The sequence below is a fragment of the Onychomys torridus genome, chromosome 22 (assembly GCF_903995425.1).
Source record: "Onychomys torridus chromosome 22, mOncTor1.1, whole genome shotgun sequence".
In the NCBI taxonomy this organism is placed as follows: Eukaryota; Metazoa; Chordata; class Mammalia; order Rodentia; family Cricetidae; genus Onychomys; species Onychomys torridus.
The window spans coordinates 9,586,701-9,612,996 of record NC_050464.1 but is presented as its reverse complement, the minus strand read 5'-3'; the positions used below and the strand labels follow the sequence as shown (position 1 = coordinate 9,612,996).

Here is a 26,296-nt window from a genome sequence, read left to right as displayed (position 1 = left end):
CGCTAGTGTTAACCAGTATTCACACACAGTGCTTGAGTTTCGTGAGCTTCAGAGTACAGACCCATGCATACATGGACCTCTGGTCTAAACAGGCTTGCTCATACACATGTACACCCACATGCACATGTTTATATGCCCACAAGAACATCTACACCACACACAAAATAAAACTGGAAAATAATCAGCTTACTCTTTGAGTATGCCACCAAGCACAGTATCATGGGGAGACTGGATTTGTTCTCTGTTTGTGTATTGAGTATGCATGTGTTTGTCTGGGTTTGTGCAAGTGTCCGTGTGCACATGCACATGCAAGGTCAATGTCTAACGTCTTCTCCCATCACTCTCCACCTTGGGTTTGGAAGCAAGATCTCTTGCCGCATCTAAAGCTCACTGATTCAGCTAGGCATGCTGGCCACTGAATTCCACAGACCCTCTTGTCTCTTCCCTTTCCAAGTGCTTGGGTAACACCCCACTTTTTAGGTGTGCACCTCAAGTCCAAATTCATTTCCTCATGCTTGTGCAGCATCTGCTCTTTGCCTCTACACCATCCCTCAGGCCCTTATTTTTCATCTTTTAATGTCTCTTCATCCACAGGTCCCCCACCAACCCCTCACCCTCCGGTCTCTTGTCTGGTCAGGGGCCATGGTATCTATCCTGAGGACATCCAATGCCCTGGATTTGGGTCACAATGTTTGTGAATCCATCCTGCATCTTCTTTTAGTACCTGAAGGCTAGATTTGAGTCACAGTCCATCTGTGCATCTGTTCAGTGTGTTACTCGTGTGTGTGCATGCCTGTATCTCTGTGCTTGTGTGCAGAGGCATAGGAGGGTCCTTCCCACTTTGGACACACGTGGTCTAGTGCTTCATACCTGGTGATGCTGAGGTTGATCCATAGGCATGGTCGGTGACCCCCTGTGAAGTCTGAGGGAAGTCACATAAGCCAAGAGGCTGCAGTGGGACTCCTGTGGAAGCTCTTCCAGGCTGCACGTCATGCGAGCATCAGGGATTCACATCCATCCTGATCCTTCTGAAAATTAGAGAAAATTTTCTCCTTAGAAAACACTTTCCTTCTTTGGTGCTGTTAATTGAAAAAATGGCATCTCTCTCTCTCTCTCTCTCTCTCTCTCTGAGTGTGTGTGTGTGTGTGTGTGTGTGTGTGTGTGTGTGTGTGTGTGTGTGTTGAAAAAAAGCTTCCAGTACATTTCCAGAGACTGAACCCTGACAGCCTTTGAGGGCTGGGATGTAGTTCGGTTAGTAGAATGCTTGCCTGACATGCGCGAGATCCTGGGTTCCATCCTCAGCACCACAAAAACTGGGCACTTGGGAGGTAGAGGCTGAAGAATCGATGTTCATCTCTGGCTACATACTGAGTTCAAGGCCAGCTACACACATGCACACACATTCATCCCCCTCTCCCCCACTTTCTTTCTTACACACACACACACACACACACACACACACACACTCACACACACACACACACACACAGAGAGAGAGAGAGAGAGAGAGAGAGAGAGAGAGAGAGAGAGAGAGAGAGAGAGAGAGGTCAAGGAAGGCATCTGACATGGACCTCTGGTCTAAACAGGCTTGCTCATACACATGTACACCCACATGCACATGTTTATATGCCCACAAGAAGAACGTCTATACCACACACAAAATAAGAAACAAAAAAAATCAATCTGCCATTCATCTGAGCCCAAAAGATGTCAAGTCTTCAGAAAGTCTCAGTTGTTCAGAATCGAGCAACAGCTACCAGATCAGGTATAGAAGGAGTACTGGTAGGCGGGGGGTGAGGCGGGCAGCCAGGGACGTGTGTCAGGCCCGTCAGATGCATTCTTGGCTCTCCAGCCCCTAGGGTAGTCTTGTGAGAACTGGCTGGGAGGAGAATATTCTCCACAGATATTGCCTGTTTGCTCTTGGGTCCAGATGTGCCACACTATTTACACTTTTACAGTCCTCAGCAAGTTTGCAGCTCTAGAGCTTGTGAATGAGTAAATCCTTCCCAAACTACTACTTTTTGGGGGATGGTACAATTAGGGTGTCTGTGAGATGGGTTGGGCTCATTTTGATCAGTTTCACAGCTTAATTTCTCTACCTGCCAGACTTCTTATCTTCTAGTAGGGAGGGAAAAAATAAAGAACTCTATAGATGAGCCTGGAGCTCTGAGCAGACCAGAGACACCAAGGACAGGGTCCTTTGTCCAATCAAGCCAGGCAGCAGACCCTGAGCCTTAGGTGTAGACATTTAAGAACTGTTCATGCTGGGGTATCCCAGGCTGGGGTCATCCTTGGGGATCCCTAGCACCGGGTTTCTCTCTATCCCCATGATATCTCCCTCTATCATGGTATCTCTTTCATTGCTTTCCCAATCCATCCCTGTTCCAGCTCAACCATCCCATTCCCTTATGTTCTCATCCCACATCCCCTACCCTCCATTGCCCACCCCCATCCCCAGTTTACTCATGGAGATCTCATCTATTTCCCCTTCCCAGGGTGACCCATGTGTCTCTCTTAGGGTTTTCCTTGTTAGCTAGCTTCTCTGGAGTTGTGGGTTGTTGTCTGGTTATCCTTTGCTTTACTTCTTGTATCCACTTAGGAGTGGGTACATACCATGTTTGTCCTTCTGAGTGGGTTACCTCACTCAGGATGATATTTTCTAGTTCCATCCATTTGCCTGAAAATTTCATGATGTCATTGTTTTTTCTCTGCTGAGTAGTACTTCATTGTGTATATGTACCACATTTTCTTAATCTATTCTTCAGTTGAGGGGCATCTAGGTTGTTTCTATGTTCTGGCTATTACAAATAATGCTGCTGTGAACACAGCTGAGCATGTGTATGAAGGTGCCTGAACTGAATTGGTTTGCCCCAGAGATCAGACCCTAACTGTCATCACAGACAGAACTTTTCTCCAATGACTGATGGAAGCAGATGCAGAGATCCACAGCCAATCACTAGGAGTCCAGTCAAAGAGAGAGAAGAGGGATTCTATGAGCAAATGCATCAGGATCATGGTGGGGAAATATGCAAGGACAACCAAACCAAACTAGAGGAAACTCATGAAAGTTGGATCAATGGCTGTGGAACCTACATGGGACTGGACTGGGCCCTTTGCATGATAAGACAGCTGTGTAGCTTGATTTACTTGGGAGCCCCCCTGGCGGTAGGATCAGAATTCATTCCTAGTGCATGAGCGGGCTCTTTGGAACACACTACCTATGATGGGACACCTCATGCAGCCTTGAGGCAGGGGGAAGGGCTTGAACTTGCCTCTACTGAATGTGCCTCCCCAGGGGAGGCCTTGCCTTCTTGTGGGTGGGAGTGAGGGGTGGGTTGGGAGGAGAGGCTGGGTAGGGTGGGAGGAGGGAAGAGGGGGATCTTTGATTGGTGTGTAAAATGAATGAAAAAAAAATGTTCTTAATTAAAACAAAAAAAAAAGGGCTGTTCATGTTCTGAAGGAACAACAACCCAGAGTTGTTGTAATGGATAGAGGCTGAGAGGCATGATACAGGGGCAGCAGTGTCTTAGGGTGGATTTGTGTTGCTGTAGCAGAATACCTGAGGCGGGGCAATGTATAAAGTGGTGAGGTTGTGTCTCAACCCAGTAGAGAAGCAGAAAGGAAAGCAGGTACCCAGGAGGCAGCTGGGTGCCGGGTGCACTTAAAAGCCAGTCCAGTCCCACGATGGAGAAAGCTCACTCCTGCAAGGAAAGCATTCATCCTCTTTTGTTTGTTTGTGGTTTTGTTTTGCTTGTTTTTGTGCTGAGGATTGGATCCAGGGATTCACAAGTGTAGGTGAGCCCCAAGCCCCACTCTTCCCTCTCAAAGGTCTCCATGCCTCCCCAAAGTACTACCTCCCAACAGCATGTCCTGGTATACTAATTTCTTTTCTTTTTGCTATGAGAAATACCATGACCAAAGCAACTCAGGGAAGAAGGGTTTGTTCTGGCTCTTGGTTCAAGGGTGTAGTCCATCATGGCAGGAAAGTCAAGGTGACAGACACTGCAAGTGGCTGGTCACGTCACATCCACAGTTGGGAATCATGCCACTGCTCAGGCCTTTCTCCACTTACACAGTCAAGGATCTCAGCTAGGGAATGGTGCCACCCACAGTGGGCAGGTCTTCCCATCTCAGTCAGTATGATCAAGACAACCTGAAGGCATGCCCAGAGGCCTGTCTCACAGATGACTCTAGATTCTGTCAAGTTGACTATTAACACTCGCCATCACACCAGGGGACCCAGCCTCAATGTGAGGTTTGATGGGGACACACCAGATTGAAGTCCCAGCAGGCAGCTTCCTGCCTCCAGCCTTCTCTGCCCTTCTCTGGCTCTGATGAACCATCTTAGTGAACCAACTGGCACCCCATCCTTCCAATTCTGTCCCTCCCTGCAATGAGTAGGCTCACTCATGCTGTCTAAGCAGAATAGCTTCCCACTTGTAGACAGCTGAAGTCCAGGGGAGGAGAGGGCTGGGATGAGTTGTCCGAGACTCCACCTCCATGGTTCTGAGAGGAAGTAGGTGGCACAGTGCATGGTCCCATGGTCCCTGTTATTTTCTGTTTGTTTGCTTGATGTCCACTTTCCTGATAGATGTGAGGTAACCTGTGGTCTTGATGGTCTCTCAATTTTACAGAAGTTCCAAGGCAACTGAACAGCTCTGAATGGAAGAGTTCACAGCAAATGCTGGTCTTCCTGTTCTCCCTATCTCACAGCAGCCATCTTTGGAATGAAGCTATTTCTGTAAATGTTAGCCTTGTCAAATGGAGGCTCTGCTCCCACCAGACAGGCCCAGCTCCATAGTGTTAGGGACAGTCCTCTGACCTTCCACATTGTCAGAGACTCTTGTGATGAGTTGGCTGAGGAACTCTGGTCTTTGTGAGCTATATGATAGTGAGAGAGGCTTGAGGGCTATGCTTTTCCATGGTGAATTAAGGATGTACATCACCGTGTGTGTGTGTGTGTGTGTGTGTGTGTGTGTGTGTGTGTGTGTGTGTATGTGGTAAGTGCTCACACATGAGGAGGCCAGAGCAGGATGCCAGGTGTCTTCTCTTACTTTCCACTTTATTGCCTCAGGACAGGGCCTCTCACTGAGCTGAAACTCACCTTTTTTACCAGACTGGCCAGCAAGTTCTCAGGATCTGCTGTCTGTGCCCCCAGTGCTGGGATTTCAGGCACACACAACCATGCCAGGATTTTTAAACTTGAGTCCTCTTGCTTGCAGAGCAAGACCTCTTATCCACTAACCCCAACGCTATACTTTTAAAGGAAACGTGGAGAGATCCTTGTCAACAGCTAATTACCCAAAATCACCAAAAATCAAAAGCCAGGAATATAACATGGCCCAGCTGCTGTCAAAAACCATATTCCCAGAAAGCTATGCTCAGAAGCTGCTTTATCTGCAATAATTTTATATATATAAATCTGCCTTTGCAGCCCAACTGGCACAGTGTTCGAGGCAGCTTAACTTTTGTGTTCAGGAATCCCAGCTAACGAATTCCAACTTGGGAATGGGCATCCCTTTTGCTGCCTTTGGGGAGCCTGGGCTCTATTTTGTAGCAATATGAAGCCACTTCATGGTGACCTGTAAGTCGTTGGAGTGACAGGTACAATTCCCATGAACCCTGCTGCATGCCGTGACCTCCTAAAGTCGGCCATCAGCTTTCTGCAGAAGCAGCTGGGATTTTTATGGGTGCTGTTTACGTGCAGCTGGTGTTTGTGTAAGTGGAGCCCAGCTCACTGGAGACCCATCTCTCTATGACATCTTTAGTGTGGGCAAAAGGGAATTGCTAGGAGCACTGTCTCAGAGGGACGAGAAGGGTGAGGCCAGGAGAGCCTCACAGGCACCCCTGTGTGTAGAGTGCGCACAGCATATGCTCAAAGTCACAGCTGGGTCACCCTTGGGTGGGCTGAGAGGAGTGTTTAAACTCCTTGGAGATCAGTGGCAATCCCACCAGAATGTTCCCAAGGCTTCCTTGCAGGCAATAGCCCATTCTGCTGACAGAGACATCCTTCCACACCTGTGGGAAAGCAGCTTCCAAAAGATGCACCCTGCTAGCTGTGAATTCTGCCATGCCTTTGCCCAGCCAGAGCAGCTCAGGGGGTGTGGCGAAAACAGACTGCCACACTGCAGATGGGTTGCAAAATGCCTGGCCCATCTGTATTTATCATAGTCGTTTCCTTATTAAAATGTTAAGGAATGTGGTGCTTATTTATCATTCCCTGACTCATGGAGCATCCTTTTCCTAACAAAGCTCCGATCTGCCTGATGGGGAGCTGACAGAAAATTTGCCCCATTTTGAGCCCAGAAATTAGAGATTTTTCTTCCTTCCCTTGAAGTGCCCATATGCAGGCAGCAGCAGCAGCAGAAGAAGAAGAAGAAGAAGAAGAAGAAGAAGAAGAAGAAGAAGAAGAAGAAGAAGAAGAAGAAGAAGAAAGTTTACTCTGGCTGAGGGGGATGACTCAATCAATAAAGTGTTGAGGGCCTGGATTTAACTCCCCAGAACCTATCTAAAAGCATCTGGTGTGATGATGCAGGCTTGTAATCCCAGTGCTGGGGAGGCAGAGACAGGAAGCTTCCTGGAGCCTGTTGACCAGCCAACCTAGACTCAGTGAGTTCCACACTAGTGAGGGGGATCCTATCTCAAAGAAGAATGACCCCCAAGGTTGACCTCCAGCCTCCACAGACATGTACACTACTTGTACACATAGTAACACATACACAAACAAAAGAGAGACAGAGAAAGAGAGAATGAAAGACACACATATCTCCTTGCTGAGGACAGATGGAGGGGGGTCTTTCTGCCCACTTGTCCTGGAATGGCCTTACGAATACCAGGAAGTTCTACCCTAGGTTTGGGGTGAGGCTCCTGAACTTCACGCCAGTACACTAATTGTTAGCCACACAGCTGAGAGCCTTGGTTCACACAGTCGTCAGATGGGCTAGCCACTACCTCTCCTAGCAATGTGTGGGAAAGCAAACAAGACCATACTTGTCCACTTACTGTGATGCTGCATGCTCGTGTGTGTCTCACTCCACTCTATTCATTCTTGTAGACTCTCCATGGAAGGTGCATCTGTCAAATGTTGGCCCAGAGATGACAGGCGTCACTGTGAGTGGCTTGACTCCAGCCCGAACCTATCAGTTCAGGGTGTGCGCTGTGAATCAAGTGGGCAAGGGGCAGTACAGCACAGAGACCAGCAGGTGAGTGAGTCTGACCTCCACCGAGAGCCCAGGGTGCTGTGGGTCCCAACTGTAGACACAGAGATGAATGACAGCCTAGGGCTTCTGCAGAAAGCTGAACACAGTCAACAGTGGCACGTACTGAGCCAGCTGTACTTCCCTTCACTGCTTGGAGGCAGCTGCCATAGATCCTTCCCATGGTGCTCTGTGCCTTCACAGGGCACTCCTGACAGCACAGCCTTCTTTAGGGGTTGGTGTGGCAGAGTCTCATGTGGTCCAGGCTGCCTGAAATTCACTATGTAGCCGAGGACCATCCTCTTCCCTCTACCAAGAGAGTGCTGAGCTTACAGATGTGCATGCTGCACCCCAATTACACGATGCTGGGGTTGGAACCCAGGGCCTCACAGATGTCCTAATGTCCTTTCTGTTGCTGTGATAAAATACCCTGATAAAATTGACTTAGGGAAGGAAGGGTTTGTTTCAGCGGACAGTTCCAGGTTACAGTCCATCATAGCAGAGAAGTGTAGACAGGAGCTCCAGCAGCTGGTTTATGTCAGATCCACAGTCAAGAGCAGAGGGAAAGTGATGCATGCTTGCTTGCTCGTGTTCAGCTAGATTTCTCCACTCTTATACAAATCAGGGTCTCCTGCGTAGGGAATGATACTGCCCACAGTGGACTGGATCTCCCCACGTCAATCAACCTAATTAAGACACCATCACCCCCACCCCACCCTCACCTATACATACCCGCAGACCAACCTAATGTAGATAATTCCTCATTTAGACTGTCTTCCCAGGTGTTTCCAGGTTTTGTCACATCAACAGAGCTAACCAGAATACTAAATGAACACTCTATGAACCATACATCTGCCATTGCCTCCTGGCTGAGTTGCTGGCATATTGACAGCCATAACTCTTGCACACACAGCCTCAATGAGGCCAGCTGCATGCTTTGGGTTGCTTTTCTCTTCCACAAGGCTCTGGGCTGAGCACCTTCTCTCTCTCTCTCTCTCTCTCTCTCTCTCTCTCTCTCTCTCTCTGATATATTTTTGTCTTTAGGTTGATGTTACCAGAAGAACCACCAAGTGCTCCCCCAAAAAACATTGTTGCCAGTGGGAGAACCAACCAGTCCATCATGGTGCAATGGCAGCCACCACCTGAGACAGAGCACAATGGGGTGCTCCGGGGCTACATCCTCAGGCAAGTACCCGGGACAAACCTTCAGGCTGTCCCAACTTTGGAGGTCCAGGTCAAGTGACTGAGTCTAGGGAGGGATGCCTCCTACAGCAAAGCAGTGTTCACAAGGTAGTGCGTACCTTTGTGGAGCCTTCCTGGGTGTGGCCACCTCAGAGGCCACACAGACTAGTGTCAGAGGTTGCACCAAGCCAAAGAATGAAGGGGGGATTATGGAAAAGATAGCAGATACACTCTTCATTGTGAAGCCTTCCTCAACGGATATGTACATTCATAAGTATAGTTACTTAACCAATACTAAATTAATTTGAGGAAGTATTTAACCAACAGTTACTGTGTTAGGTTGTTACTCCATTTTGCCAGACCTTCTGACATATCAAAGAAAGACATTTGATTGTGTGTGTATGTGTGTGGGTATGTGTACCTAAGTGTACCCAAGGAGGCCAGAAGAGGGTGTCAGATTCTCTAGGACAGTGGTTCTCAACCTTCCTGATGCCTCAGCCCCTTAATACAGTTCCTCATGTTGTGGTGATCCCCAACCATAAAATAATTTTCATTGCTACTTCATAACTATAATTTTGCTACTGTTATGAATTGTAATGTAAATATCTGTGTTTTCTCGTGGTCTTAGGTGACCCCTCTGAAAGGGTCATTTGATCTCCAGAGGGGGCCATGACCCAGAGGTTGAGAACCACTGCCCTAGAACTTGAGTTACAGGCAGCTGGGAGCTGGGAATTAAACTCAGGTCCACAAGCAAGAGCTCTTAAGTGTGGGGCCATCTCTCCACCTCCCTGAAGAAATCGATATAAACGTATGTATACATGTGTACTCACAACTTGGCAATATTTAGGGAATGAAAGTAATGTATTTTTGATATTAGAGCAGGATGAGTGTTCATGTGTGCCTGCCAGATGTCACCAAAGGGAATGCAGGTTGCTAGCCCAGCCTCAGCAGGGATGGTGGGCTTCTGAATGTATGGGGAGCACATCTGGGAGAAGCCCCCCCCCTCCTTTGCCCACACTACTGCTAATGTCCAAATTACACTGAATGTCATCACTGCAGAGCTCTTGGTTGAGACAAATTAAAAGGAGAAAGATTGATTGGAATTAAAGGGTAATTGTTACATCTCCTCTCAAGGTTGATACCGCTGTTTGTTAATCTTATCAGCTGTACTGAAGCAGGAATGCATCTGTTATTCTCCAAGTACCCACTCTGGCTCACACTGGGCCTGGAGTTCCTGGTGTGGGTGCTTAAGAGTCTTCTTAGAGGAAAGTTGTGAAAGTGTTCTTCCTTCCTTTCTTCTCCCTTCCTTCCCTCCTTCCTTCCTTCCCTCCTTCCTTCCTTCCCTCCCTCCTTCCTTCCTTCCCTCCCTCCCTCCCTCCCTTCCTCCCTTCCTCCTTCCTTCCTTCCTTCCTTTCTTTCTGTCTTTTTCTTTCTCTCTCTCTTTTTCTCTCTTTCTCTCTCTTTGTTTGCTTCTTTCTTTCTCTCTGTCTCTTTCTTTCTCTCTTTCCTTCCCCCTCTCTCTTTCTTTCTCCCTCTTTCTTTTTTTGTTGTTGTTGCTTTTTTGTTTGAGACACGTCTTGTAGAGGCTAGGCTGGGCTAGCACTGTTTAATGTGGCTGAGGACATTCTTGAACACCTCATCCTCCTGCCTCCAGCTCCCAAGTGCTGGCCTTACAGGAGGAACCCACCACCGTAAAGGACCTTTCACAGGGTCACCTAAGACCACGAGAAAACACAAATATTTACACCACGGTTCATAACAATAGCAAAATTACAATTATGAAGTAGCAGCAAGAATAACTTTATGATTAGGGGGCACCACACCCTGCGGAACTGTATCAAGGGGTCACAGCGTGAGGAAGAACTGCTGTAAACAGTTCTGAGAGAGACATTTTCTGATAACTCTTAGAGACGAGGTACCCATTAAGGTCTCTTTCTTTCTTCCTTTTATTTATTGTTTGTAGTTTTGTTACACTTCTTTCTTTCTTTGGTGGAGGCTCATGAGACGACAACATGTGTGAATCAGTTCTGTCCTCCCATGCTGCCAGTCCCAGAGGCCAAACTTAGGCCTTGCAACAAGCGCCTTTACCTGGCGCCATCTCTCTGGCCCTATTTTATATAGTTTTCTGTGTCAAGGTCTCATGTAGCCCAGGTTGGCCTCCAGCTCACAAGGTAGCCAAGGATGACCTTGAACTCCTGATCTCTTGCTTCACCTCCCAAGTGCTGGACTGACAGGCGTGTGTTAGCACACTTGGCTTGCAAATGCTGGTTCTTCAGCTCCATGTGCTTGTCTGTGAAGATCTTGTGATGGTAATCACTCCACTTCAGTTAACTGTGGAGTGAGAAGGTTGGTTAGGCTTCTGAGTCCACTGAGAACCTCAAGAGATGGTTGCTAGAGAAACGTCTCCTTTGTGGAAAGCCCCTGCTCTGAGTGAGCCAGAGCTGCAGATCACAGCCAGTTCCCTGCTGCCCTTAAGGTTCCCTGCAGCCCATGATTCTCCTTTAACCGGAAGCCCAGCCTTTTCTGTCTAGCAGAGCTTACAGGAAGTCAATGCCCATGCTCACCATATCTCTGCCCCCAGCTGTCATCCTCCATTTACAAAAGGTCGGAAGGAGACAGTCATGTTATCCTGTAGCAGTGGCCCTGGGCTCTGTGCCAGCTGGTGGCCGTAGCCAGTGGCCTGACCTTCCTACCCGTTCTCCTGCTGCTTACACTAAGGGTCCCTGTAGCCCGTGGCTGTGCTTTTCCTCCAACCTTAGCCATCCCTGGTGTCCACACCCGTCAACTAATGGAAATAATTAGCTTGCCCTCCTCACAACCACCGCCTTTCTCAGCAGCAGAAGGAGGTTTCCCGAGGCAGAGCCTGTCAAGTAGGGGCTGTGATGTTCGTCCCACTGAACACGCTCAGGGCGCAGAGCCTAATAATAAAACCGCCTGATGTTATGAGGCCGCATGGTGGACTGCGCATCTCTCTATTTTTGGGGATTACTGTTCTTAAAGGATTCTTGGTGACAGTGCTATTGGATTGGAGTAGGGAAGAGGGCATCTGTGATGTTGACAGCCTAAGTCCAAGGAAGCCCTGAAAAAATGAGGGCACACCACCCCAGGCCTGAAATATCAAAGTGTGTGGAAATTAAAGACCCGTACCAAGATGCATTTGCCTGCAAATGTTTCTGAGCAAGGCTCTAGCTTGCAGATCGCTGTTTGCGAGCAAGAACCCTCCAGGGCACAGGCTCTGTGTCGGATCCAACACACACAATGCATGGGAGCAAATGGGAAATAAATCACCTTGGTGCCTCACACCGTAAGAAGTAGTTAGGATGCTCGCTCAGTGATAAAATATTTATAATAATAGGCAGTATGTTTCTCTGAGAGGCGTTCAGGGTTATGTCCTTTAAAAAAAAAAAAGTGCTCCTGTTTATTTCTGGATAAAAACTCATCCGTTCTGGCTGAGCCTGTCTCCAGGGTAACAGAGCCTCCCAGAAAGGAGTCCTCCCTCATCTTGACCTTCTCAGACATCCAGTGTGCATCACCAGGACACCTAGAGTCCAGGCCAGAGTGGCCCTCCCTGCCTGTTCTATTCTCAAGTGAATCCTACAGTTCCTTGATTGAGTGGCTGAGGAGACTGTGTGACTGGGACAGGCTTTGTGTCCCCACAATGCTAATTTCATAGCTTTTCCTTGGAAAGTGGGTTGGGGAGTGAAGGGCTCCCCAGCGCCAGCCATTTCCAAGGGTGGTTTTGCAGTTTCTCCCAGGAAGCTGCAAAGCAACATCTACTTGGGGCCTGGGGAAATGGGTCAGTGGGCAAGAGGCTGTGCAAGTGTGAGTGCCTGAGTGTGAGTCCTTATCACCCACATAAAAAGCTGGGCATGCCAGCACACGCCAGTTAGCCAGGGCTGAGGCTGGGGTAGGGGCAAGACAAGGGGATCTCTGAGGTTCATTTACCAGCCAGCCTAAGCCAAATGGATGAGCTCCAGGTTCAGTGAGAGATCTCTATGAAAGAGAGAGGAAGGCTAATAGTGACCTCACATACATTGCACACAGGTGTGCATGCATGCACACACACTTATGAACACACATAGACCAGGTACACACAAATCACAACAATAATTCAACATTTCCTTGCCCTTATCTTAAAGGGATGGGGGGGGGTGGTATTTAGACAGACTCATACAGGGAAATGATGGTGGATAATCCCAACATATAGGGGCAGCTAGGTGTGCTTACAGAGGAGGTGTATATCCACGGGGCTCTCTGGGTTACATATCTCATAGGACACATTACAGTGAGGGTCAGAGATTTCAGGATTAAGCAAAGCCTCAGTTTCAATGGAAGCGTTTCCGCTAGTCACTGCCACCCTTGCAGTTTGCTGGGCTTACTGTTCAGGTTAAGGAGAGACAGGGAGTGCCGACACAGTAACCAACACTCGGAGCTGCAAGTGTCTTGACCCCATGTAAGCATGGTTGTTCGTTGTCGTTTCCTGCTTTGGTTGGCTGGTTGGTATTGAGGCAGAAGCTCATGTAGCCCAGGTTAGCCTCAAACTTGTTATGTAACCAAGGAGGCCCTTGATCTTCTGCTTTTCCTGCTGCCACCTCCCAAGTGCTAGGTCCCAAATAGGCACCACCATATGCAGTTTACCCAGTGCTGGGGCTGAGCCAGGGCCTACTGTTTTCAGCCATGCCTTCTGTCACCTGAGCCCCACCCTCAGCTCATTGCTTTGACAGCCTTGTCTGAGGCTGTGTCTCTAGGCACTTAGGGCTTTATCTGCTGGTTGTTCTAGACTGTCTGTCAGTAGGAAACACAAACTAGATCCCAGGGTGAGGAACGTCTGTCTCTGCCCCTCAGGTCCGCTTTGTGTCCCCTGTGTTTCTAGCCTGCCCCTGAGGGGCTTATTTTGGCTGATGGTTTCCAAGGACTCCTTCCATAGTCACTTGGCTCTGTTACTCCTGGGCTTGTGGGGGGAAGAGTGGAAAGGCCTGAGGGAGGGAAACGCTGATCTGTGGAAGCCATGAAGCAGAAAGACTATGGAAGGAGCCAGGCATGAAGTATACACTTCAAAGGTTCAGCCATACTGACCCACCTTCTCCAACAGTCCCGCCCTGCTTCCCACCAACTCCCAGCCAACTGTGAATCCACTGATTAGCTGGAGGAAACCCCTCCCATTCCATCCCACCAGGTGGGAATTGAGATTTAAACACAAGACTGTGTCCACCTCAAAACACAGCTCCACCTCGAACAGGTAAGAGAGCTTATTCTGAAACCAACTGGAAGTGACCATGGCCCAAAAACACAGATTCAGGTCACCTCAAATTCTGTGTTCCAACATTGATGACAGGTCCTTCAAGTTTTATAGGCGAAGAACAAAGAAAGTCATAAATCAAGGCACTGTCGACCTCCGGTGCTAGCTAACAGCACTCTCAACCTTTTGGTTGGTGGAAGCTAGTGGCCTATTATGTTGATTCATTTCAGGTTTTGCCAGTTAATCACAAGGATGTTAATTCAGACATAGAGGTAGGCAAGGAACGACTATCAAGGGGCTGAAGACAGAGAGTAATTTTAATTAGACTTTAGACCTGCAACACGCCAACCTCCCCATACACTGAAGTTATAATCCTTCACCTTTCCTTGAAGGGCTCAACAGAAAGTGCAGGTCTTTCTCAGAGCACACATTCACAGTTGTTTGGGAGGACACTTCCAACCAAGACCTAGCATAGAGAAAGGCTCGTTTTGACCTTCCTACTTTTAATGCTCTCTGTCCTTCATCGTTTCTGTTTCCTACCAAATGGGCCTCACTAAGCACAAATGGTCCCTAAGACAGGAAGAGTGTCCTCAGAAAGTACTGGATTGTGAGAAGAAACTTCTATGGCCTCTCTCCACCTCCTCATTTGTATATCTCTTAGGGAAGTCATAGTATACAGAAACACCTGCACTTCCCAGTCTTGGGTTTTTTCCCAGTCAAGGTGACCTTGCTGGTCTGGGAGTTCCTGTCCTGGGTGTGTCCCTTCCCTCTGCTCTGTCAGATAGGGCGGCATCTGGGAAGAGCCTGGTGACTGCAGCCTGCTGTAAGAAGTTAGCAGATTTACAGCTGCCTCTCTGTTTGAGGATGCCTTGCCAATCATTTCCCCTCTCTGGGTATCACACAAAGCCGCATTTGCAGAGGCGAGAGCAACTTCAGGGCTATAAACTGGATGCTTTGAGAAGCCACAGGATGACTGTACGTGCCTCTCATTTTCCCCAGGGGAACTGATCCAGAAAAGCTGTGTGAATTAACTGAGCTACTTCAGTACATTAACTTCTATAAACAGAATCATGGAAAAACATTTGCTAATCAAAATAATGCAGGAGAAGACCTTCCGCAGTACAAAAGCCGTTCACTAATTCATGCCTTTTTCCCCCCTCAGAGCTGGTTTGTGTGAGCCATCTTGTTAATAAGAACAACTTAAAATTCCTGCTTCAGGGCACTAAAGGACATATTACCCAAGAACTCACAAAGGTCCCCCAAAAAAGCGATTGGTCGTACTTAGCCATGGGCTAGCCCTTTAGAAGTTTTAAAAGCTACTTAGGTCTGGGATATCTCTGAACCAATGTAGATTATTCTGAAATGGAAACAGAGACCAGGAGCACACAGTCCATTGGCTTCCTGTTTTCTTCCCACATTGCAGCCTCAAAAGGCAACCTTTCTCTCCATCCCTGATGGCGATCGGTTTTGAAATCTTGATTCCTAGTCACTGTACATACTCAGCAGTTTACACTTGAAATGCAGAATTTTTAGAACATGATGATACTCATCTGTGCAATTCAGGTGTTCAGGAAGCTGAGGCAGGAGGATCATGGGTCCAAGCAAGACACTGTCTCAAAAGGAAGGAAGGAGGGAGGGAGAGAGGGGCAGAGGGAGGAAGGGAGGCATCATTGGGTTCCCCCAGCTTCCAGTATCCCCACATCCTCCTTCCAGCAGCTGGGGCAGTCCAAGTCTCAAATGACAGTGCAGTTTTTAAGCTTGACATTAGCTAGTCTCTCTTGTTTGGGGACATTTCTATCACATTTTCTCAAAAAAAAAAAAAAAAAAAAAAAAACAAAAACTGAGGCTGGTGGAGTGGTACACACTTGTGGTCCCAGCACTTGAAAGGCTGAGGTACAAGGTAAGTTCTAGGCCAGCCTGGGCTACATTGTCAAGGCTCTACCTCCAAGCAACAGCAACCAAAACAACAGAACTTCCCCCAGGACCATACAGAGTTGAAAAGCCTGTTCCACTTTGCCTGCAGTTTACAGCCACCATGACATCAGAGTATAGCAGGTATGAAGTCCCTGACCAAGGCAAGCTGTGGCCAGGCCTAGCTCAAAGCCTAGTTCATACCTAGTTACCTCTGTCATCCTCCCCAGGTGATCGCAGTCCACCATGGGTGGTGTCCCAGCCCTCATGCTTCCTCTCTGCCACAGGTACCGCCTGGCTGGCCTGCCCGGGGAGCACCAGCAGAGGAACATCAGCAGCCCAGAGGTGAACTACTGCCTGGTCACCGACCTCATCATCTGGACCCAGTACGAGATCCAGGTGGCTGCCTACAATGGCGCAGGCCTGGGTGTCTTCAGCAGGGCGGTGACCGAGTACACCTTACAAGGAGGTGAGCTACAAGGGGATGGGGAACCTCTATGGGAAACTGGGGATGGAGGTCGGCCAGGTCTGATTGGAATGTGCACCTCTCTAGCGGAGTGTCAACAAAAACACAGGTCTTACCTCAGAATGGATAAGAGCTTGTTTATTCTGGACCAAATAAGAGTGACCATAGACAAGCAACACAGACTCAGATTGTCCCCAAAGCTATGCTCCACTGTAGAAGTGAGATCGTGTTAGTCACAGGACAGAGAAAGTCACAAATCAAGACACTTTTCAAATACCTTGGTGGAAAGCTCAGAGCAAAGCCAGAATGTCACTGTTATAGGCCTCAGATGATGTCTGATGACATTCTCAGACTGAATCGGTGGAAGCTAAGGGGCTTTTTTGTATATAGCAAAAGCCGACTGAAAGATGTTAGGTCACCCATGGAGCTGGGCCAGAATGCTGTTTTTGAGGGCTAAAGAGAGCCCAAGGTGATTTGACTTTGGACCTGTAACATTCCAACTCTCCAAAACCACCGACATTCTAATCAGCCATCCAGCCTTGTAGAAGGCTTAACTCGACATGTGTATTATTTCTCTGGGAGCTTCAGTCTCCAAGAGCCTTATGGGAAAATCTAACCATAAGTAAGTCAATGGGATTTCCTCTCCTTGCTTACTCCTAAACCACAGCATCACTGCTAAGGAGAAGCGTACTGTCCCAGCAACGTTTGTTCCTCTGGAAGCTGGAGACAGAAGAATCTATGCACATTATATATGGAGTCTTGGGAGGGTCTGTGTTAATCCTGGAATTTGCAAGAAAAACCAGTTCTACCATTTTGGCTAAATTTAAGCAAGCTTTTTATTAAAAATATTAAATAGCAACCAAGATGAAACTTTGGTCAGGACATCACTTGGAAATTTTCCAGGTAAGTGGTGCCAAGACACGTGTTGGCCAGGCTTATATGGGCAAAGCCCATAGGCTTCTCCATGAGGCTTTGTTGTTAGTTTCCAAGACCTCCATCTCCCAGAATCCAAGGAAGTTACCTGGTCCTGGGGCAGGTGGAGCTTACAGGTTAACTTTGTGTCTAACGTCTGATCATATATGGCATCTCGGGAAGGCCTGTGAATTCATACCTTCCTCAGTGGACTGCAATTGTGTTCTTGGTTAATGGGTCAGTATAGTTCACCATGCTGATATGGTTGCCTTGTGAAGCAAAGAACCAGTCACAATACTGCTTTAGTTTATGCAATATGGTTATTAGAAATGGAATTCACGGGTTTGTGCTTTTCTTTTTTCTTTTTTATTATTATACAAGCCAACAATGTAAGATCAATCAAAGCTTCCCCACCCCTTAAAGAAATAATCAGGCAGAATGTCAGAAAGCCAGTAGGTCCTCAACATACGTGCTAAGACTCAGCCCCAGGGTTTAGAGGGAGAGTAACTCCTCCTCTGCTTTCTGGAAGATTCTAGTTGCAGCCCAGGCAGCTGGGTGATATTCGCCAAGTGCACATGTCATTGTTGTCCTAAACAGTAATAAATGGACTCTTTCTTAATGACCACATTGGTCCTACAGCAACCCATATCCTGGCCGGGGGACACAATTTCCCCTCCTGAGGTCTCCAAGCCTTTCTTTCCCTGCAGCAATTTATGAGGTTCTCAGTTCACAGGTGTGGTTTTATTTGCTTAGGCATTTTTATTGCTACCAGGGCCCGTGACCTTTTTTCAAATGATAAGGTTTCTAACTGCCCACTTCTCTCCCCAAATCCTGCCTCAGACCTAATGTTCCTTGATATTACATGCTGTTATTATCAGCCCTTATTGATTGGCTGTCGGTTGTCATCTGAGAGTCCATAAATCCTCCTTTATAAATTAAAAACAGTCAGAGCTGCTTGCCCAGCAAGTAGCAGAAATATTGAAATGCTGGACAGCCAGGCAGGGCTTGTCCATCTGCAAGGGATTCCTGACCACCCATTTGAAGAGGCAAACAGCGGACAGCCTGGACAGTAATTGCTTACTTTAATCACTCTGTTTAATAAATCAACAGTAAACTTGGAAACACTCAAAATGGCTGACATGGTGGCTACAGAGATGGCCCAGTGGTTAGGAGTGCTTACAGTACTCATGTTGGGCAACTTAAAACTGCCTGTAACTCCAGCTCCAGGGATCTGGCACCTTCTTCTGGCCTCAGCGTGCATGTCACCCACATGCAAATGCACATACATGCACACACATGCACATCATTAAAAATAAAGCAAATCTTTATAAAACTGTGAACATGGCTGTGGGTTATACCCTATTACTGTTAGCTGGCTCCTCACTCTGTTGCCGGAGCACTTGAGTTCTGTGTACAGCCAGAGAAATCAAGGCCTAATTAAAAAGGGTGCTGAGGCTGGAGACTTTGGCTGGTATATACTTGGCACCTGGGAGCCATGCTAGGTTTAAGAGGGAGTGACAAGTTGGAAATGCTGAGTTGGAAGGCGTCTTACTTAGGATCTCTACTGTTGTGATAAAAGTCACCACAGCCTAAAGCAACTTGGGGAGGGAAGGGTTGATTTCTGCTTACACCTCTCAGGTCCTACTCTGTCACTGAAGGAAGTCGGGTTTTATTAAATTCGGGGCAGGAACCTGGAGGCAGGAGCTGATGCCGAGGCCAGGGAGGGGTGCTGCTTACTGGCTTGCTCCTCAGGCTTGCTTAGTGTTCTTTCTTATAGCATCTGGGACCCACCAGCCCAGGCATGGCACCACCCACATAAATCACCAATTAAGAAAGTGCACCACAGGCAACTCTTATGGAGGCATGCCCTCAGTTGAGAGTCCCTCTTTCCAGATGATCTAGCGTGTGCCTGTCAGGTAGGCATAAAAAGAGCCAGCACAGGCGAGAAGGGAGGGGTCTAAAGAAAGCAGCTACATGGACAGTCCAAAGAACAATAATCTGCCTGGAAAGTGACAGATTCTCCCTGCTCTCAGGTGGGCAGTGAGAAGGGACTCGGGTGTATGTTCAGGTGGTACATTGTTCTTTCTAATCAGACCACGTGTGTGCCGGGGAGGCAGTTCCATTGATAAAGATATAAACTAGATTTCCAGAACTCATGTAAAAAAAAAAAAAAAAAAAAAAGCCAGCTATGCTGGCATGTGATTGTAACCCCAGCCCCGGAGAGGCAGAGATGGAAGGTGAGAACAGGTCCCTAAGGTTGTCCTCTGACCTCCACATGCACGCCAGCACTCTCAACGCACACCCACATGTACACTGCCACACATATCACACACACATGCATCTCTCACGCACATAAGCACAAAGACTATAAAATAGAAAACTCCCTTGCCATTTCAACTCCTCTTTGGAGCTGGGAGCCATCCCTGTGCAGGTGTAGCTGGAAGCGTGGTCTTTCCACTGGTGCAGGGGTGCGATTCTGTAACTTACGGAGGCAGGGGGATGGCTGCTAGAGGGGCCACTAGCAGCTTCTGCTCCTTTGCCAAGGTGACTTCTAGTGATGGGTCACCCCTGTGGGCTATATAGTTTCTAGATATGAACCTGCTCGGCATGGTAGGGGGTGGGGCATGGGTTGGGGGACAGGGTTGCAGCGTGGGTGGGGTCACAGCGTGGGCGGGGTCACCTGTGTTGGAATGAGCAGCGACTTCAAGTGCACAGCCCCTCTTAGTCATGACTTCTACTTGGCCTGCCCTGCAGACCCTGGAGCTTAGTCCTAGACACAGGAGGGTTGTGTGGGTAATAGATGAGGCATGTTTCCGTTGCAGCTGGAGGTCACTTAGTGTCCCTGGAGTGTCCTACAGCTGCTGGCGCTGTGTGCTGAAAAGGCCTGGAGTAGGTCCTCCAGGCAGAAATTGGGGGAAATTAAAATGCTTGCATATTAAAAGAGAAAAGAATAACTCATAAAATTAATTGTCAGCTTCATTTGGGAAATCATGGGCATGTATAGAAACATAATTCAGCAGTCAATCTGGAGACACTGAAGGAGGCCAGGGACGCTTAGCTGGGGAGGGTAGAGTTTCAGCCCATCAGGGCCTGGCTCCCTCTCCCTTCAGAAAGGGTCAGGAAAGCATCCTGCACTCTACAGGGGTCACTGGGGAAAGTACATGTAGCTTATGTGGCCATTTGCTGATGTGGGGACTCTGGTAAGATCTCAAGGAGAAAAAAGGGGTGGGGTGCTTCCAAGCTGCCTGCTGGCACCTGCAGCCAAGTACAACAACAACTCACTGTCGGGGCCCCTCCCCCTCCCCCAGCTCCTGCTTGAACATGCATGTTTTTTTTTTAAATCTCAAACATGTGTTTCCTCAATGAAGCCCCTTAGGGAAGGTAAGCAAGTTATTCCCACCCCAAGTGGAACCCAGTATGGTGCCGCGCCCTGAAGTAATTGAATCCACCACTCACCTGCCACATACCCCAGGCTCTTCTGTTACTGAATTATGTCGGGTTGCATGGTACAGAGTGTGCTGTGCCCATCTGGCTCGCTGTGTTTTTTTTTTTTTCCCCTTTGCATGTCTATGTGTATGTCGTGTGTATGCATGTGTGTATGCATATTCAAATGTGTGTGAGTCCAGGATGGGGGGTTCGCTTGTGTTTGTGTTTGGAATTTGACTTCCGATGTCTTCCCTAATTGCTCTCCACCTTATTTACTGAGCAGGATCTCTGGCTGAATCTGGAGCTCACCAAGTCCGCCTAGTCTAGCTAGCCAGCTTGTCCTAGGGACCACCTGTCCTGGCCTCCTGGGTGCTGGGTTTGCAGGAGGTCACCACACGTGCCTGGATTTTTATTATGTGGGTCTTGGGGAACCAAATTCTGATCCTCACACTCACAGGAGAAACTTTATTCACCAAGCCTTCTCTACTGCCCCTTCTTAGCGGGTTCAAGACCTAGACTGGTGTGCCCTAAGCACACAGGATTGCCAGAGAACTTTCTAACTTCCATAACGCCCCCTGTCCGGCTTCCATCCACCACCCCTGATACCTTCTCCATCAATCTCATCTAATAGATTTCACAGCTGTGCCTCCCTGACCTTCTCTGCTGGAAGCATTTTAAACAGGACGTATTAACTTACAAATTGAGCATCGCTGCTCTGATATGGTTTGAGCCAAGTGAACTTTCCAAGGGGTCAGAGGGAAGGTTGGCTGCTCTGTGGAAGTGTAGGGCCCTGGAACCACAGCACACCAAGAGCTGCCTGTCAGATTTCCATCATGATGACCCAAAGATGGTGGAAAGTCACTCGCATTTCATAGCGCTCCCAGAAATCAATAACACTCTTGGTTTCCAGAGAGGGGAGGAAGCGCCATGTGTCGCTGCTTCTGTGGTCTTTGAAATGCTTGGTGTGATTAGAAGCATTTCTCTTCTGCCACTGTCTGCTTCAGCAACTTTCTAATCGTGTAGAAGGAGAGGGAAAGGACCGAGTCATCAAAAGCCAACTGAGGGCCCTGCGTGAGTGACGCTGACTCGGCGTTTGGCTTCTCCACCATGGTGATGTTTGGAATGGCTCAACAGCCTTGAAAGACTGGGGAAGGGATGTAACAATAAGGTTCTCAGTGAGAGTGTGTGTGTGTGTGTGTGTGTGTGTGTGTGTGTGTGTGTGACTTGGATTCACACACATGAATGTAATACAACATCTGGGAAGATGGTTCAGTGGGTCAAGGTCCAAGCCTGAGCTTGGATTCCCAGAAGCCACATAAGAAGCCGGCCATGGTGACACACAACTGAAGTCCCACCACTAGGGAGGTGGGTACAGGAAGGGCCAAGGGGTTTGCTGGCCAGCCAGTGCAGCCAAATCAGTGAGTTCCAGGTTTAGTGAGAGACCCTGCCTCAAAAAAAATAAGGTGGGGGGTCTAGGCCGATGATGAAGTAGGTGAGGTGCTCGTTGCATAAGCCTGACATCCTGAATTCAGACCCCCAGGGCCCCCAGAAAAGCCAGACACGGTAGCACGAGTATCTCTAATCTCAGTGCGCTTGTGCCAAGAGGTGAGAGGCAGAGGCAGAAGAAGTGGCCAGTGGTATTCAAGCAGCAATGCACAATGGAGGTGAGAGGCAATGACTGATACCCAGGTTGTCTTCTTACTTCCACACATGTGCTATGACATGCACACACCAGTACTCACACAAACACATACTCACAAATGCACACTATATATGTATATACATATATACATATACTATATATATATATATATAGAGAGAGAGAGAGAGATATTCTACACATATCACTTATGCCATGGCATGCACACCCTCATACACACACATGCACATTCATTACATATTATAATATATATATGTGTGTATATATGTGTGTGTGTTCCACACATGTGCCATGGCATACACACATTCATACTCACACACATACACTCATATGTGCACATACATTATACATGATAATATATATGTATACATATAAATATACATCCATACAAATGTAATAGATTACAGTTATATCCCCAGACAAACTCATGTAGATTACCAGACTCCTTCTATCCATTTTAAAAAACACATCCATTAAGACGCAGATGTTGATTTTTCTATCAAGGGTCCAAAGACAAATTATACCATAAATCACCACTTGGAGTGTACCAATGTTTCCCCTGCTTTTATTTCTTTTATCATTTTTCTTTTCAAAACAGGTATGTTTGTGCTATCATGAGCCATTCTAGTCTCAGAACATTACCTCGTAATGAAGGAGAAATATTTTATATTTTAAAAGAAATGGAGAAAAAAAAAAACATTTGGTTATCCACATTTTGAGAACATTAGCAAAGCTCCTAAGTGCTCACTTGGGCTTTGAAAGGTTTTCTAAAGTAAGGATTATAAATGAACACTCGTTTGCAAAGCCCCATTCTGATCCCCTCTTGGGAAATTCTCACGGTGGCATTAAATGACATTGCACAAAAGATTTGTTTCCCAATCCTGGAGATGCTCTAACCTCAGGCTCTCCCTTCTCAACAGCACAGCGTTCCCGAATCTTGCAACTTTACCCAAAACACTAAAATCCAAGCAGGCTAATCTACTGGGTGAGGGCTTAATGCGGTGTCCTGGAGTTTGCAGGGACAGAGAGGCTCGCTCAGTGTTTTCAGGGCAGACACTGTACGGGCATCCCTTATCTTGGCTGTGCTTTTCTGCTCGTTACCTGATTTCATTTACCATCTATTAATAGACCCTGAGACCACGTGCCTCCCTGTTTTGCAGAATAATAAACAGAAGCTCAGAGAGATGACTGTCGTTCCCCCAGATCATGTAGCTACAAAACGCTGGAAAAGACTAGAACGTAAAAGTCTCTCCGCTCGCCTTCCAGACTAGGTCTTTACTGGAATGCTCTGCTACTGCTAGAATTTGCTGTTGGTTTTTTTACATTCCGCACATATCAAGCCTGGTGGAAATGGCTCTCAGGTTTTCTCTGTAGCTTGTATATGAAATAAAAAGGAAACAGATGTCTTCTCCCTCACACTCACATGACAGGTGGCTGTGCAGTGAATGGCCACTGGAAATTTTTCACTGCAATGTACAATAAGAAATCTGTTCTATACACACACAAGCCCATATCCATACACTCTCACATACACAGCCAGACACACGTACATGTACCACATGCATGAAACAAAAACAGTTACTTCACCAGGCAGGCTCTTTGATAGTTTCTGTCCAGTTTTGTTCTGCTCAGTCTCTTTAGAGATGCTGCTGCTATGCTAAAGAAATGACTCCATGGGTAAAGGACCTGAGTTCAAACCCCCTGCACCTACACACAAAAAAGCCAGGCATGTTGGTATACACCGATAATCCCAGAGCTGGAGAGGCAGAGATGGGGGCGGGGGATCCCTGGGGCTTGCTAGACAGCCATTCTGCCTGAAGCAGGAGCTCCAGGTTCTGGGAGCGGGGGAACCCTGGCTCAAAAATAAGATGCAAAGTTAGGTATGGTGGTGGCACAAACCTTAAACCCCAGCACTCGAGAAGCAGAGGCAAAGGCAGGCAGATCTCTGTGAGTTCAAAGCCACCCTGGTCTGTACAGAGAGTCGAGGCCAGCCAGCAATACACAGTGAGGTCCCATCTAAATAAATAAATAAGATGAGAATGACTGAGGAATACACCTAATGTGGACTTCAGACTCATTATACATAAACACACACACACACACACACACACACACACACACACACACACACACACACACACGAGTACTGAGGCCACTGAATTGATTTCCTGATCCACCAATCATTTGTACCCTAAGTTTAAAGAATGACAATTTTGAGCAGTGTTGGTGTCCATCTGATTTGACTGCCAACTCGTTTGAAAAATGCTCCCACTGGAGTTAGGATTCATCACGATTTGGGTGGTAACTATACCTAGCTATAAGTCAAATACAGGTGTGGGCAGGGCCCCTAAGCTTCGGCACAGAGTATGGAGAGGGTTTGGAGCGTGGGTTCCAGCATCCATATCCTGCAGCTGACCTTGTAAGGAGAGTAGCTAGTCTTCAGCTTGTCCTTCAGCTTCGGGTGCAAAACCCACAGGAATGGTGAACTCCACTTATTGTGTCTGTCACTTCATTGTATGGTTTATAGATACGTTTCCTTCCAGCCTAGGAACTCTGGGAAGGACTGTGTCTGAGTGGTCTCCTTTGTATCTCTGTCCTCAAGTCCAAGTGCAGCTCCTGACACATCAACAAGCAAAGCATAAAGGATGGCTGATTGAGACTAGACACTGTTGGTTTGTATTACACTGCTCCACTGTGCCAAGGCAGCCTCTGTGTTCAAGCCCATGCCTGCCCTCCAACCTGGCTCTTCTTGCTATCTCAAGAATTTAAGGGCAGGGAGGTTTGAGCACTGCCACCAAGTGTGATTTGTGTTTGATTTTATAAGAGCCCAAAGTTAAGCGATTTTGAGTTTCTAGAGAGACCTAGGGCATTTAAAGCATTGGAATTTTTAGAGAACAGGACTTTAAAAGTTGTGTTCTATATTGTCATATTAACATGAGATCTTGGGGACAAGCATGGAAGGGAAGGTCACAGTTTAACAGTGAATATAATTGTGTTTCAAACCCACAGGAGTAGAATATCCTGGTTATGTTTTGTGATTGGTTTGATACAATTTAGAGTCACCTAGGAAGAGATTCTCAATTGAAGAATTGTCAACTGAAGAATTTCCTGCATCAGATTGACCTGTTGTCGTGTCTGTGAGAGATTGGTTTTCATTGGTGATTGATGTGGGAGCACACATTCTTAGCAAGGTGGGTCATCTGAGCTGTATAAAGAAAGCTGCCTGAGGGCTGGAGAGATGACTCAGTGCTTAAGAGCACTGGGTGCTCTTCAAGAGGGCCTCGATTCAATTCCCAGCATCCACGTGGTAGTTCACAACCATCTGTAACTCCAGTCCTAGTGGATTCAATGCCCTGCCTGGCCTTTGAGGGCAATGCACACGTGTACTACATAGTTGTACATGCAAATGAAAGCACCCAGTCACATGAAAAAGTTCATATGAATCTAGCTGAGCACAAACCTGTATGTTAGCATTCCTCCACGACTTCTGTTTCAAATTCCTGCCTCAAGCTTCTTCCCTGGTGGACTGTGAGACCTGAAAGTATAAGGTGAAGTAAAACCTTTTCCCCTAAGTTGTTTCTGTTTGGAGTGTTTCATCTCAGCAGCAGAAAGAAACTAGAATAGAAATTGTTACCAAGAGTGGGTATGCTCTACATCCTGCCTTCACAAAGTACAGCCTCCCAGAGCCTTGCTCCTAGACTCCACCCCACACAGGAGCAGGAGTTCAGAGCCTTTCTTCCCACGCTCAGCTGAAATCCCCCTACAGGTGTATCCCTGGAGGCTGTGTGTGTGACCAGGAGATGCACTGCTCAGTGTTGCAGAGAGCTTAAGGCGGCGGCCTGGTCCCAAATGTACCAGGAAGCAAGTGTGTGTGGGAATGCAGCTCAGCACAAGGCTGGCGTGGAGAGTGGGTCACACAATGAACTGTAAGGAAGCTTTTATGTCAACTTGACACAAAGCAGGGTCACCTGGGAAGAGGGAATCATAAGAAAACATTTCTGTAGGGTTTGCCTCAAGACAAGTCTATAGATGATGTTTTCTTAACTGATGATTGGTTGTGAGGCGCTAACCCATTTCGGGCAGTGCCACCCTGGGCAGGTGGACCTGAGGTACGTAAGAAATCAAACTGTGCAAGTCAGGGGAGCAAGCCAGTAAGCAGCACTCCTCCAGCCTCTGCTTCAGTTCCTGGTTCAGGGTTCCTGCCTTCCTTGGTTTCCTGTCCAGACTTCCTTTGATGATGGACTACAGTGTGAATGAAACAAACCTTGAGTGATTTATGGTCATGGTGTTTTATCACAGAAATA

At 47.5% G+C, this 26,296-nt stretch overlaps 1 protein-coding gene across 1 annotated transcript in view; it reads left to right on the top strand.

The window, feature by feature from the left end:
• The window catches only part of Sdk1 (sidekick cell adhesion molecule 1), a 960,116-nt gene that overhangs the window by 729,991 nt on the left and 203,829 nt on the right, over positions 1 to 26,296 (top strand). Inside the window, exons 15-17 of the mRNA XM_036172523.1 lie at positions 7,055 to 7,202; positions 8,241 to 8,381; positions 15,816 to 15,997. Of these exons, the coding sequence (XP_036028416.1) occupies positions 7,055 to 7,202; positions 8,241 to 8,381; positions 15,816 to 15,997 (471 nt within the window). The remainder of the gene's footprint in view (positions 1 to 7,054; positions 7,203 to 8,240; positions 8,382 to 15,815; positions 15,998 to 26,296) is intronic.